Source organism: Lactuca serriola, chromosome 9 (assembly GCF_051521515.1).
Source record: "Lactuca serriola cultivar US96UC23 chromosome 9, Lser_US96UC23_V15, whole genome shotgun sequence".
Taxonomy (NCBI): domain Eukaryota; kingdom Viridiplantae; phylum Streptophyta; class Magnoliopsida; order Asterales; family Asteraceae; genus Lactuca; species Lactuca serriola.
In genome coordinates, this window is record NC_136416.1 from 80865751 (window position 1) to 80886711 (window position 20961).

At 32.6% G+C, this 20961-nt stretch overlaps 1 protein-coding gene and 1 long non-coding RNA gene across 9 annotated transcripts; one reads left to right on the top strand and one right to left on the bottom strand.

Moving 5' to 3' along the window:
• Positions 1 to 13403: 13403 nt before the first annotated feature.
• On the bottom strand, positions 13404 to 16513 carry LOC145074659 (uncharacterized). 8 transcript variants are annotated; one of them, XR_013691970.1, is made up of 6 exons: positions 15899 to 16510; positions 15496 to 15714; positions 14943 to 15279; positions 14763 to 14798; positions 14491 to 14665; positions 13404 to 13767 (listed from the first exon to the last, which is right to left on the bottom strand). It is a non-coding gene; the product is annotated as an uncharacterized LOC145074659 (long non-coding RNA). The 8 variants fall into 8 exon arrangements; XR_013691967.1 differs by having other exon boundaries at positions 14491 to 15022; positions 15173 to 15279; positions 15899 to 16513; XR_013691969.1 differs by having other exon boundaries at positions 14491 to 14542; positions 14621 to 15279; positions 15899 to 16512.
• Positions 16514 to 19479: 2966 nt separating this feature from the next.
• LOC145075883 (uncharacterized) lies at positions 19480 to 20491 on the top strand. The gene is made up of 2 exons (XM_079021965.1): positions 19480 to 20037; positions 20483 to 20491. Exons 1-2 carry the CDS (start codon positions 19480 to 19482, stop codon positions 20489 to 20491), a joined length of 567 nt encoding a protein of 188 aa, XP_078878091.1.
• The last annotated feature ends 470 nt before the right edge of the window (positions 20492 to 20961 follow it).

Below are 20961 nucleotides of genomic sequence, written 5' to 3' on the forward strand. Positions count from 1 at the left end.
CATTTTAGCATCATTTGAAGGTATCAAGTTGTTACCTTGATCTCCTTCTAGCTAGATCCTTCTATATTTGGGTTTTAGTGGCCATTTTAGCATGTTGGTGTTCCATTTCGAGTGATGAACCAAGATCTGAGATTGCAACTTTAGATCTAGGCTCATCTTGGTCCTTATAATCACAAAGTTTCATCCTTTAGCATGCTAAAGCATTTCCCTTGCCTAGAATCTCTTCTTTAGCTTGATTTAAGTCATTATCACCTTGCTTGTACGTAAAGTTTTTGAACTTTACGTAAGAAGTATGCCTTAGGAGGTCAGATCTGCATTATGGAGCTTTAGAATGGCTTAAAATCATCTGGATGGAGAAAGGACTGAAGGGAATCGAAGAGTTGCATGTCTAACTCGGTGAGTCCAATGAAGATTGGTGTGCAAGGACTTCTGCATGGACTCGACGAGTCAGTAGGGTGACTCGGCGACTCAGCTAGGGTTTCCCCGACATATGGACATGCATGAACTCGCGAATTTCAGGGAAAATCGTCGAGTCAACTGGGAATTTCATGACTTCTCGAGTTCAGGAAGGACTCAACGAGTCAGTGAATTGTACTCGACGAGTCGGTTCAACATGGATTATTGACCTTGACCATTGACTTGGACTTTGACCAAGGGTTGACTAGTTGAATTCTAGGGTATTTTGGTAAATTGGAATTTATGGAAAGGGTCTTATGGTAATTATAGGTGTTGGAGTGCGTGGCCGTGGTTCGAGAGTTTGATTTATCACATCGATTCGACAGTTGAGAGGTGAGTTATCCTCACTATACTAAGGGGTCTAAGGCACCAAGGCCAGCCCATTGGATTTGATATCTCAGTTGTTTGATGATGTGTTGAGTATGAGATAGTTATACATGCTAGTTTTCCATGCCAGTTAGGTAGATTTGTAGGACTACCTGTGTTACCGTTTGATTATTTGTATGCGCAATTAGTTGTATATGTAGACATGTTTGTGTGGGTAGGGTTGAGGTTGCACTGCCTCGTGCAGTGACCAACAAGCCCTGGAGTATGCCAAATATGAGTTGAGGGTCGGGAAGGCATACCAGACTCATTAGCATGCCAAATACAAGCTGAGGACCAAGTGGTATGCCAGACTCATACTAAGGGTAGATCAGTTATGTTTCAGTCTTAGGACTGCAGGAGGCAAGCCAGTCATAAGTTGTGGGATTGGAAGCAAACCAGACTTATGTTGTGGGCTCGGAGGCAGGCCAGATGTGAGCTGTGGGCCCGAAAGGCAAGCCAGACTCACACTGTGGGCACAGGGGGTAATCCAGTATGTAGATTTTTGGACCCATTACATGTTGTTATTATGTGTATTGTTGTTATGTATTGTTATTTTAGGGGAAACTCACTAAGCTTTGAGATTACAATTTCAGTATTTGTTTTAGGTACATCAAATGATCGCGGGAAGGAAAAAGTGTGATCGTACAACTCCTCATGTTTATAATTTCTTAATGGGATACTCTGATATTATACTATTTTGAAAACAAGTTTTGTAATAATTAATGGTTTTGAAATGTTTTGAAAAGTTTAAATTTGGCATGATTTTTATAGATGTTATAGGGCTCCACCCACACTCGGATAGAATTGAGATACTGGCCCTGCCTACACTCGTATAACAGGCCCCACCCAACAAACATAAATATACAATTCCATACAAGTATCACACAGACAACAAGTATACTAACATAATCAACGAGGGTCGGCCTTAGTGCCTTAGACTCGCTAAACTAGTGACGAAAACTCACCTCGAATACAGAAAGGTAGTTGAATGGATCCTGACTCCGAAGATCAGCTCTATTCAGCCCTTAAACAGAACAATTCCTTAGACACCGCTCAAAATGCCCCTAAACCCCTAATAAGTCAAACTTGGTCAAAGGCTAAAGTCAAAGTCAAAGTCAACGGCCTAAGTTGACTCAACTCGCCGAGTTCCCCCAATCAACGGAATTGTGAAAAGTCGATCTAACTCGCCGAGTTCACCCATGAACTAGCTGAGTTTCCCCTTTAGTCACCAGAATCAAGAAAAGTCGATCCAAATCGCCGAGTTCACCCATGAACTTGCCAAGTTTTTCAGGAAACACACCTCTTAATCTATTAAGTTACCATTCTCAAAACTAAAAGGTCCACCACTCTGATCTTAACTGAAATAACGTCTAGAATGGTAAATTTTACAACTTTACCCGTAAGAACCATCCTAATGGGTTTGGAACCCAAACCCTAAGCTTAAAACGTTAAGGCTTAATCAATAATCACTTATTCGTCAATACAAAGCCCCAAAATGCAGATCTGGTCCTTAAAGGCTGCAAGGTCACGTAAAGTTTCCAAATTTACTCTCATGCATGGCTAGGAGAAGCTCATCATGAACAACGGTATATTCGGATTTTTTTTCGATAAAAACCTTGGCCTAAAAAAATTTTAAATGAAAAAAAGGAAGTGAGTTTTGTTATAATCCGGTACATGTCCGTCCATTATAAAAATTTACAACCCTTCCTTTTGCCGTTGATCACTTTAAATTCCGATGCTTTGGATTGGTTCTTTGGTTACTTGAATAATAATGGTTCTCTATTGAACTTTTCCATATATATAAAGGTAGAGGTTCATTTGAGACCACCTATATTTTGTGAGACATAGAGACCAAATCTTAATCATTGATCAAATTTGATCTTGTGGTTCAAAAAAACCCTGATTAAAGCGCTTAATTAAACACTCAAGGGTAGATTAGTCAGCTTTTAATCATATAATGAAATCCCCTGATTTACATGATCTTTCCTTAATCAACGTAACAAAATCAGATTCGCTCTTTCATCCGTTGATTTCCTCATATGGTTTTCTCAATCTCAACAATATGTTGATTGAATGAGAAGCAAAAAACTTGAGTTTTGTACGTTAATTGTCACTCACGCTGCGATGATTTGTGATTTTACAGGCTTATTGAAAGAGATTTCAACAATTAATCAGTAGTTCGCATCGATTTCAAGCTTTCACGGGCGACTGATCATCAATTGATATCTTCGATTGAGATCGTTTTCAGCAATTGGAGGTTTCATCGGAATTAGATCTTATCCCCTTCATTTGATGATTTTCAACTTCAGAGCTAGATTGAAATTGATTTTTCACCAAAATACGCTTTCATCAAGTTACATAAACCGATGTTAGCAATTGATCATAAGATTCATATCGCTTTCAATATTTTCAAGCTTCGATTTTGCTTCCTGGTAAGCTCTTTCAAATATTCATCATCATCGTCATCAGATCGAGATCGATTTTCAGCCCCTTCAAGCTTTGATTTTTACTCCTAGATCTTAAATTTTCAATCTAATAATGTATGTACAAAACAGTTACTGTTCTCTAGCAAATTCTCTTAAACTATACATGCATTCTATGTATTTGATGAAAATCCAGAATGAACAAAAAGTTTGATGTATCATTCCTCTTTCCCACGACTAATGTCTTCTTTAAGAATTGGAGTATACTTCTTAAAATATGAGTCACAATTGGTATAAAACAATGTAATGTTAACTACTTTTATTATATTTACCATAGTTATGTTAAAACATGTTTTTTTTTGTCAAACATAAAAATACTGGAGATGTCTTTTCAACATAGTTTGGTTTGAATATGCTCTTCTTAAGTTGTAGAAAAGGATTGTGCTAAAGAAAAGACTATATGCTCTTAAATTTACCATATGTAAATTCAGGTGCATGATATACATCAGATGTTTTTAGAATATGATCATTATTATAGTTTTTTTTTAATTTTTTTTTCCATCAAACACAAAAGGTTGGATGTCTCTTTTAGCAATGTTTATTATTCTTATTAATGTGCAGTAAGGGGATGTACTAAGAAAGATTATTAAATTCAGAGTATTTTTTGTCAGTGTTTACATTGTGTCTTGTATGATCAATTACATTACATAATACATTATTATGATGTATAATCACTCATAGACTTCATTTTCAGATCTTTGATTGTATCCATACTTGATTCTAACAATTATTTTATTTATGGTTGCAGATAGTTGTAAACTGATGAAGCTCAACTTGAAAGGAACTTGAATATTTCAAGCTATAAGTTTTCAACTAGAAGAGTCAAGATTAATAAATATGTAATAGATTTTATATGTCACAAACATGTAATATTTTTTATGGTTTTTGGTGCATTGTTACCGATCAAACTATAACATTATTTTGTAAAAATATTCTATATGTACATACAACATATTTTATTCTTTTAGAATATTCTAATTTTATATATATTTGCAGTTAGCCTATAATTTTTGATAGCAAATAACACATAACATTATTCTATTAGAATAACATACATCTCCTTTTTATAATGACACACATATAATATTATTTTACTATAATATTGTACATACAGACTTTAATTTTAAGCTTATCTAGTATGTGAAAGATATTACCAACATTATACGACATCAACTACAAATTTCATGTATTATTATTTATAGCATAACCGTTCTTGAACCATAATATACACTACTAGAAAAACAGCCTTTTACGACGCTCATTGCGCGTTGTAAAAGGCTCAGACGACGCGCAAATGCGCGTCAAGGAAGGCCCTGTCATAAAGAGAGACGACGCGCATTTACGACACTCATTTACGACGCGCAATTATGACGCGCGTTTATGACACGCAATGCGTGTCAAGGAAGGCCCTGTCATAAAGGAAGACGACACACACTCGCGTGTCGTAACCTTACGACACGCGTGTTAATGACACGCAATGCGTATCAAGAAAGCCCTTGTCAAGAAAGGTCATGTCATAAATGAAAACTGCACACATTTTTGCGTGTCGTAATTTTAAATTTTTTTAAACAGAATTATTTATAGATTTACTGATTTTCAAATTAAATTTGCGTTTCATGTCTCATAATACAAAAAATACAATACATTTCACAAAAGTTAATGGCATACAAATAATCATTCCAATAGCAGACAGATGTAATACATCAAATAATCATTCCAATAGTAGACAAATGTAACATTTCAACATTTTTTATATAATTAACTAAATTATTAGCCAAATTTCCTAAATTACCAACATACTTTCTATGAAGAGTATTAAAACAAATCTTTTCCATCAAAAAAATTCAAAACCTATATAATTATATTAATGTTTAATCAGCTATAGGTCAATAAGGTAGGTTTAAGCAAAAGATTTTCATAATAGTAAGATTTTACTTACTACTGTTGTTAATGACATTGAAAGAAGCAGCCTTGCAAACACCCCCTCAGAATGATTACTACCACATAATTGTTGATATTTGATACTTTATTACTAAACGAAACCAAAAACAAAGTTAAAAAGTAAACAAAATCAGAAGGTTTTAGTCAAACTTACAGAGGCTGTAATTCCAAATATTACTAAATGACATTGATTGAACCACCTGCAGATTTACCATTTTGTCCCTATGAGATTCACTACTGAACACATTCTACAGTTTGTAAACTATAATATATATATATATATATATATATATATATATATATATATATATATATATATATATATATATATATAATCATTGTGAAAAGCAAGAAATTAAAAGTGGAATGTGAGTGCATACCATCAAAACCAACATTTTTGCATGCCTATTTTTCCCAGTTTCTATTCACGAAACCCTAATCCATGATTGCTTGCTGGTTACAAAGCCAACAAGTAGTAAGGCAGGCCTGCAACCAACCCATCCACATTTTTTTCACATAAAATAGCGACCTCGTTCCATAATTACTAATATATATATATATATATATATATATATATATATATATATATATATATATATATATATATATATATATATATACACTTCAATTTTTTATGTCAAGTGATAAGAAATAAGATATGTTAAAAACGAAGTGCAATGTGCCCTTACTGTTATGGACTCGAGCATATAAGAGTTTCTCCTTTCCAATATTCCAAAGGCCTCCTTTTAATTACGCTGCTTCGTCTCACTCCAGATGTCCAAGAAGACCCCGCTCCTATCATGATCATCCCCATTATATCATAAATAAATAAACCATAAGAAGACCATCTACAACAGGTAACAATGTTTTTCCAATCCATCACTTGTATGCCTAGTTCATTTATGAACCATAGAAGACCATCTACAACAGGGGGAAGTGAAGCATCAGGAAACAATTCCTAACTAACTAGATAATAATAATTATCTAATAACTCTACAGTAAATTTAGAATTTTAACTTACATGAACTGATTGCATCTATAGTAAATCCGCAAGTGCTTTTTTGCCTCAACTGTTAATGTGAAGAAAAAAGAAACAAAGTATTATTGCATATCAGACACATACATTTACAAAATATAGAAAATTACAATTATGCCCTTATATACCGATTGGTTAGTAGCCCAACCTTCATAATAGTAAGTAAAATATGATTAGTTTCATTATGATAACAAAAAACCCCAACATTATATTATTATTTCACTTGCAAGGCATGACTCCTGAGCATGGGTCAAGTCCATTAAACAATAATACATCATCAATTATTAAAGACTTCCTAAACCCTATTTAAATAAAATAATGATCAAAATGTCCAGGGAAATTCTTTTGCTCATATTGTGAATTTATATCACAATGAAACTAGATGAAAGAGAAGAGAAAAAACCATCCACGAGTTTGATCTAAGCCCTCTGCAACAAAATGTCCAGGGAAATTCTTTTGAAAGAATTCCTGATTTTCAAAAGGGTAGTGAATATATGCATATGGCATTGACCCACTTTCAAACCAACAATCAAATACTCGAAATCATGCAACAAATAATATTAATTCATCAATCAAGAAAATGATATTGCTCTTTATTGTGAGAATGAAATATGATTTTCTTACATCTTCTACACGATGAAGCACACCAAACTTTTCACCACGTGGGCTAGGAATTGTGATGTGATCAATTTTGTGGCGATGTAAATCAGTAACCTGTGTTAAGAAAGAATATTATATATTTTAAAACAACCATTAAAGTACATTGTAATTACATGTTGGATTTATACTTACTTTCACCCCTGAAAGTCTTTCAAGTTCTTCAACTGAACCAATAACTTCAATATCTACACCATCTTCACTGATCGAAATTGGAAGAGGAGTGCCCAAAAATCTACTTCTACTAATGGCCCAATCTCTTGCATTTTCCAGCCAATTGTGAGACTGTTTTTCCTAGATGGAATGGAATTGTAAATGAACGGAGTGGACATGGAAATGGTAATGGAATGAGTCATTCCATTCCTTTGTTGACTAAATCATACCTAACACTATAAATGACCTACCTTAACAAAAGCAGGAACCCATTTTGTTTTCTCATTGTTTTCAAGTAATTGATCTTTCAACTTCTCCACTGCAACAAACCTTGACCAAGAAACATGAATAAACTAATCATGATACCACGTTATCCCACTAAAGATAATAAAGATGAGAAGGGCATTCATGTCTTTTGCAGAAAAGACAAGTAAAAAGATGTACCAGCTGGGAACTGCTTTGTAGATGAGAGGGGTATCAGATCTCCAACAAAAATGATATGAATGTGTAAAGCTTCCAGATTTGACCAGTCTGCCCTTATCCTGCAGACATCCATAACAAAAGGTAAGGAATAATCATTTTACATAAATGCCCCTGTTGATAATTATATAACATTCAACTATTCTTGCCTTCACTGCTTTAATGATATCTTTATCTGCCTCTTTGACATATCGACCAATGAAATCGGTAACTTTTTCTATAAAGCAGCCATCATCATCAACTGCCATAACTAGATTTTCTCCCTGGATATACAAGAAAAAGTATAATTTGGTTATGGGAAAAAAAAGATATAAATAAAGATACAATGCATATGTGATCATGTCTGCTTTCTTCCGAGGGGTTCTGCTTAGCAACCCAACAACTTAAACCTAAAAAGAAAAAGAAAACAAGAAAGTTATAATTTTATGAGATAAGTAGTAGAAATCAGTGAGTGTAAACTGGTAAAAGATGTAAATTTGCTTACATGCGGGGGGCCTTTTTTGGTAAGATGGGATAATATTGTTTCCTTGATTACCTCCAACAGAGACTTGCGTTGAAATTATGTAGACGATCGTTATTTGGGTAGAGAAGAAGGTTGATTGCTTTGATTTGATGTGAATAAATACCTTATCGTCTTGGTCCTTTTCTGCAAGATTGATCATATAATCTAATGTCATCATGAAGCCTGATTCCATCTGATCAACTCGTTTTCCAATCACGCCTTGTGCAGCCAACAGCACCCTAACTCCTCAAATTCTTCATCCATTTGGTCATCTTCCAACTGTTGTATAAATACACATTGGGTTGAATTGCAATTACGATGGTTATGAAATGAAATGGTCTCCAAATCAATTCTACGAAGTCAAATGCTTGACGATTTGGGTAAAATCGAAGTATAAGTATATTTTTTTCATGTGCCCACCAAATGACTGATGAAATGCCACAACGAGAGAAATTCAATAAAGTAAGGAATTTGAAGTTGGAGTTAAAGCATGTCTTACAAGGTTAGCCATCTCTTCAAGAACAGAGGTAACCTGTTCACCTCCTTTAAGGAGATCTTCATACTGAGCAGGACTCCAAGTACTCCAAGTACAAGTTTTTAGCTTAAGACCTGATGCAGCAAAACGGATTACACAGTTTATTGGATTACACAGGATGCAGCAAAACGGAGCAACATATAGGACTATGTTTCATGGATCTGGGATTCAAAAACACAAACCCAATGTTTTGTTCTTTAATCTTGTGGTATAATGGGGCTTTATTGGTGGTGGTGGTGAACCAGAGAGAAGACGAGGGGTGGTGGGTGCCTAGGTTGTTGTCGAACAGTAAGGGGTAGAGAGAGAGAGATAGATAGATAAAGAGAGAGAGACTTGTAGTTGGTCATGTATTACCTGCATCAAATTGAAATTAAGGGAATGTTGATTTTATAAGATGACTTTGAATCGACCTAGGTTTTCCCTGACTTGTGTTCGAAAAACCATTTGTTGTGGTTAAACGGAAGAGAGAGAGAGATAGAGAGAGATTTGTTACAGATAGGGCGGAGGCGGTGAACGAGATGTTTGATGATACTTATAAGAAGGAGATCGAGTAGATGTTTGATGATACTGAAGATGAAGATGAAGGACCTAGGGCTTTTTCTTGCTAAGTAGAAGATGCGAGGGATTAATTTTTAGGATTCAATAGGCGGGGGTAATTTTCGTCGATTTTATTTCCCGCCTAAAACGCGTGTTTCACTTAAAAATTATAAAGCGACACATTTACATGACGCAAATTTTATGAAAGGCGTCCTTCGCATTTCTTTTTTTTTCTTTTCTGACACTAATTTTAGGGCGCACACAAATGTGTGCCCTCTATCCTTCAAATTTTGCAAAACTGACATTATCTTTTAGGGCACTTAAAAATGCGCATCGTCTATCAGCGAGTGTCATTGTTTGTGCGTCATTAAAGGGCTATTTTCTTGTAGTGATAATTTTATTAAACATTCACCAATCTTTAAACCTTTAAATCATAACTACTGTTTAGCAAAGATTCAACTGTTCATGTTGTTCAAAATATAGAAAACATAGTTGCAATTCAACAAAAAAAGGATAATCTATATTTATTAACCATTAAACACTTCTAAATATTTTATCAATTCAATAGTCGTCATTCCATTTCTTCCCTTTTTGCTCCAAGATGTTTTGCTTGATCACATTTTTCAAACTCCAAAAGAATTATTATACATGAACAATATTCCAAAAAAATTATTATACATGAACATACAACCTATAAAATTATTCTATCAGAATATTCTACATATACATAATAATTAAGTCTTATTAACATTACATATATCTATAAATTATAATATCATTTTTTTTTTGTAAAAAGGTCATTACATATAAATCTATAAAAACCAACAAAATTTAACACTATTCTAATAGAATGTTCGAAATGTCAATTTTTTTGAGACAGTAAGACCATGTGACCACTTTTCTCTAGTAAAATATTATAATATTTCAGTGTTCATAAAAATATAATATATGTAATATTCTAATATTCTAAAACATAGAACATTATTTAAATAAAATTATTATACATGAAAATACAACCTATAAAATTATTCTATTAGAATATTCCTCATATACACAGTAAGTAAGTTTTATTAACATTACATATATCTATAAATTTTAAAATATTATTGTAATGTAAAATCAACATTTAACATTGTTCTAATATAATATTATAAATGTATAGAAAACCTATAACATTACTCTATTAGAATATTGTACATGAACTATAACAAAAAATGAATATTTGATCATAAAAAGTATGATATTTCAGATTGGTCAAAGCATAACTATTTTTTTAACCAGGACTATTACTTTGTGAAACATTCACTGGCCATTGAAACAACCATAACTATTGTTCAAAACTAAAAAAAGATAACCAATATTTAAACGAATAAAACGCTACCATGTCATTCATAATCTAAGACTTTCAAATATTCTAAAAAAATTATTCATGTCCTTCCAGTATGTTTCTTGCATCGATCCATTCCTTCATCATTTTTAGTGACCATCCTTATCAACCCTTCCCTATTCCTTTGCTTCGTCATTTACTTTCTTATGGAATTGGAATCTGATTGGTCAAAGCATAACTATTTTGTATGCTTCTTATTTTGCAGAAAACCTTCTTTACCCAAGTCATTATTTCACATTTCCACTTGCTGTTCTAGAATAAATTTCCATCTGTCGCATTAAGCACACATCGGAATCGCATTAAGAACACATCAAAATAAATTTCATTAGATTTCAATGTGTATCAAACACTAATCCTAGCTACAGTAAATAATTTCAAAAGTATTTAACCGAAACTACAATAAAGAAGTTCATTTCTAGCCCAAGCTATAGTGAATCTGCATTAAACACTAACCATAGCTACAATATAAATTTCAGAAAAGTAATTCCTAAATTAGAATAAATTGTTTAACAACTTCCTAAAGCCTATTACAAGAGATGATTTAGAATCTACATTATTTAGAATCTAAATCTGAATCTAATATTATCAAACTAAAACATAAATAGATGAATTCAATTATGTCAGGATAGAATAACAAATTCTCAAAATGTATTTTAGTTTTGACTTATCAGAGTAAACAGTAACATCTGGTTAATTGATAAAATAACATCTTAAATCAAATTTATGAAGTAACACATAACTTTACAAATCATAATACCTAGAATATTAAGTTACCAAAGACTATTTTACTAATATTTTTACTGGATCATCTAACTTATCAAACAAAGTAACATCTGAATCAAATAAGAAGTACCATATTACTTATCAAACTAGAATACTTATAATATCAAATTATCAAACAACATTTCACTAAATATTTACTAGATAATCCAATTACTCAAACAAAATAACATATAAAATCAATATATGAAGCAAGTTATGTTTGCATAATATTCTATCATTTTCAATAACAATTTTATTGCAGAAAATATGAAATCAATACAGAGTGCATTATGTCGAACACCTAGCGGGCGATCACTAAATTTACCAAACACCTAATTGACACTAGAAGTATGAAACTAATAAGATAAACCAAACAAACTAAGATATTGAATCAAATTATAATTCAAATTCCAAGAATATCTCTACAGATTTGGTGAATAATTTACTAAATTCTTTTTTACAATATCATATAATTATTCCAACAAAGTAACATCTGAAACTAAATTAGAAATTAACATTTGACTTATAAAATCAGAATACCTAGAATATCAAGTTATCAAAAACTATTTTACTAAATGTTTTGCCAAATCATGTAATTAATCAAACAAAATAACAGATTTGGTTTTAGAAAAACAAGAAAGTTCAAGTCCCCAAAACACAAAACAATTAGGTTTTAACAAAAACATAAATTTGATATGAAGTTATAGCTGAAATACCTGTAATATCTTGACATGGTTTGGTAATAATGTCCTCAAGATGATCTTATGGTGTAGATTTTGAATCACGTGTTGATGTAGCCATTTTCGATGATTAAAGCCTATGTATTCTATTTTAACATGAAATAATCAAACAAAAGATAGATTCCCACATAAAAAAACATAACTCATTTGATCGATGAATAAAAATAACATATATATGATTTAATCCTCAAAATAAATTAAAACAGTGAAGGAGAAGACACAAACTTAGCGAAATTAACTCTTTTTGAGAAACATTGAGTTGATTTGGAGAATGGCTAAAAATGTGGATACGATCTAGGGTTTTGATTTGACCGACTAGGGTTTTCCAAATTAGAATATGTAGAGCAAGAATTATTCAGCACGTTAATTACACAATCTGAACTCCACAGGTTTGAATTAATACCTGTTTTGCGAAGTGAAGTAGTGTATAATCTTAATATGCTTATGTAGAATGAGGCATTTCCCTGATTGTTTCAATGTGTTTATCATGGTGAAGTACAAACCATATTAAAATCAAAAACAAATTGTTGAATTTAGAAAGAGATGAAAGATTTATGAATCAGTTTCTAGGGTTTTGAATACACAAATCTGAATCGAGATTAAATTTGAGTTCTTCTATGAAGAGGGTTTTTTGGAGGAAGCAAGATGTAACATGAAGATATATTGAATGACGGTGGATTATTTTGACGGATAAAAGGTATATTGTCAAAAATACCCCTCCGTGTCCTTCCTCTAATCCTGAAGTTTGATCAAATTGCAAAATTGACACCGCCTCTATTGTTTTAATTTGAGTTAATTCTACCCATAGATTATTATAGATTAGTGGTTCTGATTTTGTCCCCACGTCTCACAAAATATCATTGTCTCACATGAACTCAACCCTATATATATATATATATATATATATATATATATATATATATATATATATATATATATATATATATATATATATATATATATATATATATATAAAGTGGTTGTGGGAAAGTTCATTGATAGTATGAATAAAAAATGATCATGTTGTGTGTTGATCCCTACCATCCAACTGATATAAATGAAAAAAACATGTAAAAAGTATAAGTTATCAATATACTAAAAGTATTCGTTCCCATAATGTATGTATATGGCTGAGTGGTGGATTCTAATAATAACCAACTAGAAAGGTTACCCCCGCTACGGCGGGACCAGAAGCTTTCAATGTTGTTTCCTTTTGATGAACGCGTGTCCATAAAAAATCGAGAAAATGCAATAAACTACCCAAATTAAAAATGGTCAGCAAAAAATGCAGAAAAAAAAAAAAAAAAAAAAAAAACTGATTTTAAGACTGGAAATTTGTTGTGTTTAAACTTTAATATATATACACAATTACAAATAAAGATAATATCAATTATTTTTTGAACGACATCATATATATAAATAAAATAAAACTACAGATAGTTGGCATATTACTATACAAACATACTACAATTAAGGGAAAAAATCATGTGAAGAATAGGGGGACACCAGGTCCGAGTCACGGAAATTAAGAAGCAACTACTAAACAAAAAATAACCAAAATTCTGTAATGGAAACGGAATGTCCTATTCCATCCCTTATGTGATTCCCACATACCAAACTTTACCTTTTAAATAACTTAACAGCCATACATTTGAGGAGTAAGTGTCAAAATATGTCCCAATAGCTTTCCAGTCAATTCTCTCCTTTGTCCATGCATTCCATGCTCAAAGAACTGAAACAATAACAATCTATCAAAAAAAACTGTAAAAAAAGCATATTTCGTGTTGTAATCAGTCATCAACTGAATAGAGTAAAGCCTATGACTATGCATGTTTTTGTTAACAATAGGCTATGCCTTCTTCTAAGACATTAAAACACAAATCAGAATTTTTTTAATTTATTAAAGCTAAAGCTAGAAATGAAAAAAAATATATATATATATTTATTAAACATAATGGTTGTTATCTCTACATTGCTATTTGCGTTAACTGTTTTAAAATTTTCTTCAATAGGCTTAGCAGTAATAATTTCATATTTAAATTAGAGACAATAGTAAAGTAGGAAATGTTTAAAAAGCATAAATCCATGGCATGAGAGTATCCTGCAGCTTATTTTATGAGAGGGGTATATATGGAAAGTTTAATCTGTAGTAAATGATTAAAAAATTACGAAAAAAGAAATCAGTAGGATTGTTGAAATACCAATAACAGGATGGCCAATCCTTCAAATAGTAAACTTTTTCAAGAGAATCACAACAGTAAATTCCAATACAAAAAATAAATAAATTATCACACAGTGAACCAAATGTAAGCAGTAGGATACTAAAGACAGGGGTAACTTAGGAAAGGATAAAAAATTAGTGTATTAAACGGATTTTATTTTTCTGTAATAGAAGCAGTATGATATAAAACATAGGGGTAAATTAGGAAAGATCCAAAATTTCAATCAAACACACCTCGTAAAGAATGCCACTTCCATCCTTCTATGCAGGATAACTTTGTTAAGACCTGTAGAAACTTTCAAGTGATAAGTTGTCCAGAAAATAGCAATATACTTTCATGTACATTTTTCCTATATCATCTTACTGTTAAATTGTGTCCGACTACAACGTGCTACTTCGAAACATTTACCTGTCATTATATTGAAAAATCTTTATCGATCCATTAAGTTAGTGAAAGTTATCAAATTTTGTATTGTATTGGATTACAAATGTGGAATGTGGAAAACCTTTTGTTTGTTAATATGGAATGAACTACTCCATTTCTGCTCATAAACACAAAACACACAACCAGTCATAAATTTCAAACTTGATCTCTAAAACTTATTTTAAAAAATGAACCTAAAATGGTATAAGCTATTATAACTTTTGGTAATCGAAAATCATCAAAAAGGAGCGACCACTCTTACCTGTTATAAAGGAAGTTAAATATAACATGAAATCTAGGATGTGTCGCATGAATCTCCACCAATTTAGTCTTCCTACTGCACTGCCCAAATCATAATGATATTCAAAACTAATCAAAAACCTCATCACAGATAACAAATGTATATATGAATATAGAATGAAGAGAATAAGTGAAATCAAATAGCCAGAAACACTGCACAATCTGAAATTAGCAATAACATGTGATTTCTACCAAACCAACTGTCATTTCTGGTGACCCATTTCAACAAAGCTTCTGCCAAAGCTTCATGGTTGTCTTCTTCATGCCAAAGCTTCTGTTTATCTACCATTTAATCCTTCCTAGGGGATACATACATATATATATATATATATATATATATATATATATATATATATATATATATATATATATATATATATATATATATATATATATATATATATATATATATATATATATATATATATATATATATATATATATATATATATATATTGTCGGAGATGATGGAGAGAGCAAGAGATTTTGATGGCGGTAGTGCGAGAGAGACTTACGTGTTGTCTATTTTCCTTCTATGTACCTCTGAGTTTTGTTTGATCCTTTAAGTATAGTGTAATCATGGTTTTTAATTTATTACTATTGCAGGGTGTTGCATCGTATAGGGTGGTGGGCGGTGGTGGTGAAACTGAAACCCTCTTCGGTTTCAACTGCCAACCAATTCAAACTATAGATTCAATATAAGTCCGACATCTGCTCTTGCCGACTGAAAGTAACTGAAACATATAGAAATCAAAGCCAGTCGGTAAGCGATGTTAACAACTTGTTTTGGCAAAGTCTCATTCGTTTTCTCTTTAGTTTGAGCAACTTTCAAAAGAAACAACAAATTCCCAATTGTAAACTTGGAAAAATTGTGTAAAAAATCAACAAAAACAAAAAAAATCGAGGTCGAAATCATACCTTCGCTCGATCCTTTATCTTCTGCTTAACCCAACGATGATTTTCATTGCTCGTATATGAGAATTGAATAAGGAAGAGGCGAAATTAGGGTTGTAATCAAGTTTATCGTATGAAATGCACCTTCTAGCTTTGAAATCCTTCTTATGCTCTGAAAGAATCATCCGACACTTCCAAAGTCGTCGACCTAGCTGACCCCCAATCATTCCTTCAACAATCGTCACCGACAAAGCATCGAGTGAGTGGTGACCAAATTGAGAAACGAAAATAACAAATGAAGGAAATTTCGGACCTAGTCCATCTACAATCCGCATGAGAGAAGTCATAGAGACGACATATGATAGGAAGAAAGAAACCGAAGGCAATACCGTGTGCATTTTCAGACGTCTAAAGTCGGTGAAGAAGAACTGAGGTCCATGAGTGGAGAGCGTCTGCAGTAACCACATGACAAAAGAGATGAAAAATCCATACAAAGAAGCGGTGAAGAGGTGGAGGAACAAATGGAAGATAGATATTGGCCGATAGAGGCGGTGACAAACACGTTGCATCTATAAACGATTACGAAGGAAACAAAAAAATATAAAAAATAAGCCATGGGAGGGCACAGCCGGTACATGCAGGAGACGCAACACTGATGTTAGTAAAGTAAACAACTTACTATTAGAAGGACTAATTAAACAGAAGAAATAAATAAAAGGGGGAAACATGAGAAAAGCATATGAATGAATTTTACTGTAGTTAAGATACAATAAATTTAATATATATATATATATATATATATATATATATATATATATATATATATATATATATATATAATAATAGAATGGAATCTCACTCTAGTTCCGTTGTAGACATAATTCCATAACACTATCACTCTAATCATGTGAATCACATTATATAACTCTTACAATTTGCAAAGTATTTCCGACATTTGTTTATATCATTTTTTGTGCTAATTTTAAAATGGAATTAGTTAAGAACATCACCCCTAAGACAAGGGGACAATGGTTTGATACTTTGATCCCTTGCAAGTTGCAAGATTACATTTTCTTTTTTTAGACGCGGGTAAAAAAAACCGGGTTTATTCGAACCCATCAACCCGGTCGAACCCACCCAACTAGACTCACCTAGGAATGGCAACGGGGCGGGGCATGGATTCCCAAACCCGCCCCGATAACTTTCGGGTATCTTATCGGGGCGCCCCATTGAGTTTCGGGTTTCCCCGTGGGGTTCCGGGTATCTTATCGGGTTTACAACAACTGATAACGAAATCTTTATTCTCTTTTAGGGTACCCCAATGTCTTATAAAATATACATGTTCTAGCAACTCTTTTAAATTAAAAACATGATGCATCATTTTAATAAAATAAACTGGACGTTATATTAAAAATTATTTGATTTAAGTTTTTTTTAATACGTCAAAACACATAAAAATGATCATTAACACCAGATTGTTAATAACTAAAAAAATTGTCCTCGATAAGTATTTTATATTTGAACGTGTACAATTAACAGCAAAGTTTTTTGAACATATATATATAATCGGGACGGGGCGGGTCAGGGCGAGGATAACCCACTCTCTGCCCCGAACCCGATAAAAAACTCAATAACGACCCGTTACCCGACCCGAAATGATCGGGTTTCGGGTTTCCCCGTCGGGTTCGGATTTTTTTGCCATCCCTAGACTCACCTAGTTCCGGACCCATTTATAGTTCTCTAACTTTTTTTACACTTTTAGTCCTTTTTTTTTTTTGTTACAGTTTCGTTTAACATTTAATTATTTTTACGAACTTGGTTTACTACTTCTACAATTTTAGCCCAATGTTAAATCATGTTTACAATTTGGTTAAAAACAATTTATAGGATACAAAATTTCCACAAGTTTTTCTATATTAGTTTATCTTTTTCTATTATTTTAAAACTTACATTCTTTTGACTTTTTTTTTACATCTTTTTTTTTTATGAATTCGTCCAAACCATTTTTTACAAATTTTCTCATTTTCTACAACTTTGAATTTTATGTTTTTAAAACTTATCTTTTATATTTTTTGAACAACTTTTTACATCTTTTTTGCAACTTTCTATGAGGAACACACCAAAAAAGGAAAAAAGATATTTCCAATTCTTAAAAATAAGAAGTTTTTTCTACGGTCAGCTAAAGTAAATCAATATTTGCCCATATAATTCTTGGTCCATTGTATCCTAAAGATGTAAGAAGTACAACTTATTTGATGTTTTTTCAACCAAATACATGTGGAACCATGTGCGTTTTTTTTAAACATATTCTTTTTTCGGTTTCTAAAACAATTTGGGCGAAATAGGGTTCTGGCCGAAAACCATGAATTTCTTTGTTTTCGTTGGTTAGTGGTAACATTTTTTCAATTTTTTTTATAAATTCGTTTTCATGCATGTAGGGTTGTAAAAACATATATATTTATTTTACATCTTCGTTCTCACAAACCAAAAATGCATTGTTATATACATAAACTTTCCACAACAACGTGTGGGGTGTGCATCCCCTAGTTCTATACGTAACACAATCGCCTAATCGTGTGCCTAATCGTGTGAATCACACTAATTTGCGTTCCTTTATTTCCTCACATCTTAATTTGTTTGTGTGCGCGCCAATTTTAATGATAACAATTGATATTAAAGTTATGATCAGAGAAGGAAAAGTGGAGATTGACATGTTTGACAAGTTTGACAGCTACAATTATGGATTTTGGAAGATGCTTACGGCTTATTAAGGATTACACATTTAAATGTACAAGAAAAAGCTCCATGAACCACTATCAAATTACAAATGGGAAATCAAATATCTTCCTATCTTTTGTTAATATTCATCTTCTTACTCATTAGATCAAGACAAAGTATCAAAATCAAGAGAATTGATTAAGAGAGTGAATTAATGGATTTCAAATATCATTATTATATATAAGTAGAAACAAAAAGTAGGGGATTATTTTTTTTATTACAAAAATGAAAATATGAATTAACAAGATTGAGATATGTTGGATTGACTTAGGCCTTGTGGTATACATACCACGAAGGCACTCGTGGTCTATGTGGCAACGAGCACGGATCGTGCACACCACCCCGACGTTCCGTGGTCGGGCGTGGTCATGGTTCTTCGTGTTCCCGACAACGGATTCAAACGAGAAAACTGATTGGTGTTCGATTTTTTGGCCGTTGAACGGCTATTTTGGCCGTTTTTTTTCAAACACAATTTACTAATTATAAATAACACTTCTATTATACCAAAATTTACACCCCATTCTATTCTCTAAAACCACAAAACACATACACATGGATCCCACAATACATATGGAGTTTTCAATGTTGTGCAACACGTTCACGCCGAAGAAAGTTCGAATGCAGCGCGTACAAGGGCGGTCGTCAATCGTGATCGCCAAGCCGCACACGACTTATTGGTACGTGATTACTTTGCCGATAATTGTCTTTATAATGACGACTCGTTCGAACGTCGTTTCCGTCTGAATAAGACTATATTTTTATGTATTAGTAATGCTTTAGAATCTCGTTATGATTTTTTCAAACAAAAACCCGACGCTAGAGGAAGAATGGGTGTTAGTAGTATACAAAAATGTGCGGCTGCTCTTAGGTATTTGGGATACGGTATAGCATTTGATGCATCTAACGAATACTTGAAAGTATCCGAGAGGACCGCAGTTGAATGCGTAGATTGGTTTTCTGCATGTGTTTATGAGGTTTTTCACGAAGAATATTTGCGTAAACCTACTCAACGTGATATTGAGAGATTATATTCGGCTCATGAAGAGAGGCATGGATTTCCTGGTATGCTTGGCAGTCTAGATTGTACGCATGTGGCTTGGGAAAAATGTCCAACTGCATGGCGTGGTCAGTTCACTCGAGGAGATATTGGTGAACCAACTATCATCCTAGAAGCTGTTGCATCTCAAGATTTGTGGATATGGTATGCCTTTTTTGGAGTAGCGGGGTCTAACAACGACCTTAATGTTCTTGGTCAGTCTCCACTTTTCAACGATATTTGGACCGGCAAAGCACCTGATATGACGTTCACGGTAAACGGGCACGCGTACAAATACGGTTACTACCTTGGTGATGGGATATACCCGGATTATTCTACATTGATGAAGGCATACTCGGTTCCTCGAAGTGAAAAAGCAAAATTTTTTACAAAAAAAAGGAATCGGCGAGAAAGGATATCGAGAGAGCATTTGGAGTCCTTAAGCAAACATAGCATGTAGTGAAATATGCTACACAACTCTGGGATAAAGAAAAAATTAAACGAATGGTCCTAGCATGTATTATAATGCATAATATGATTATTGAAGATGAAGGTCAAACGATTTGCACGTATGATCCGAACGACGTTGTCGTTCCAATTGAGGAGTTCGTACCCGGAACGAATGTTTTTTTAGAGCGAGTTGTTGAAACTCATAACAGTGAAACGTGTTTCAATCTTCGAGAAGATGTCGCGGAACATTTGTACCAACATAGCATGAACGACGATTATGATTTTTATATGTACGTTTGTTCGTTTTCTTATTAATGTAATGTTTTTTTTTTTTTTTTTTCTAGATTAACTAAGTAATGTAGTTTAAAGTTGTTATTTTATTTTTATAATTAATGAAAAAATAGTTTTAAAAAAATGAATGCTTTTTAATTATAAAAAATGTAATTTTATTGTAATTTTTGAATTAAAAAAAGTAATTTTATTGTATTTTTGAATTAAAAAAATAAAAATAATGATGTGGAGTAGTGTGTTAGTGGTAGGTATCCCATGTTAATGGTAGTGGAATGTGGTGCTGATGTCGCACCCACCACATATGTGGTATGTGGTGGGTACAACGGATGGTCTTAGTGTAGACAAGTTGACATTAGCAAGGAATATGTTTGGACTCAATATGACGATGTAAGAATGTATGTATGTTACAAACAAATAAATGAATTTAATTCGATTATATGCTTCCATTCCATTATTTGTGTATTCATAGATAGCTAATTATTTTACCTTTACCCATTAACCAACCACTCTTTTTTTTTTTTCTTCATTGTGG

What these genes read in the sequence shown, in the direction of transcription:
- LOC145075883 (XM_079021965.1), top strand. Translation starts at nt 19,480, where the DNA reads ATGGGTGTTAGTAGTATACAAAAATGTGCGGCTGCTCTTAGGTATTTG.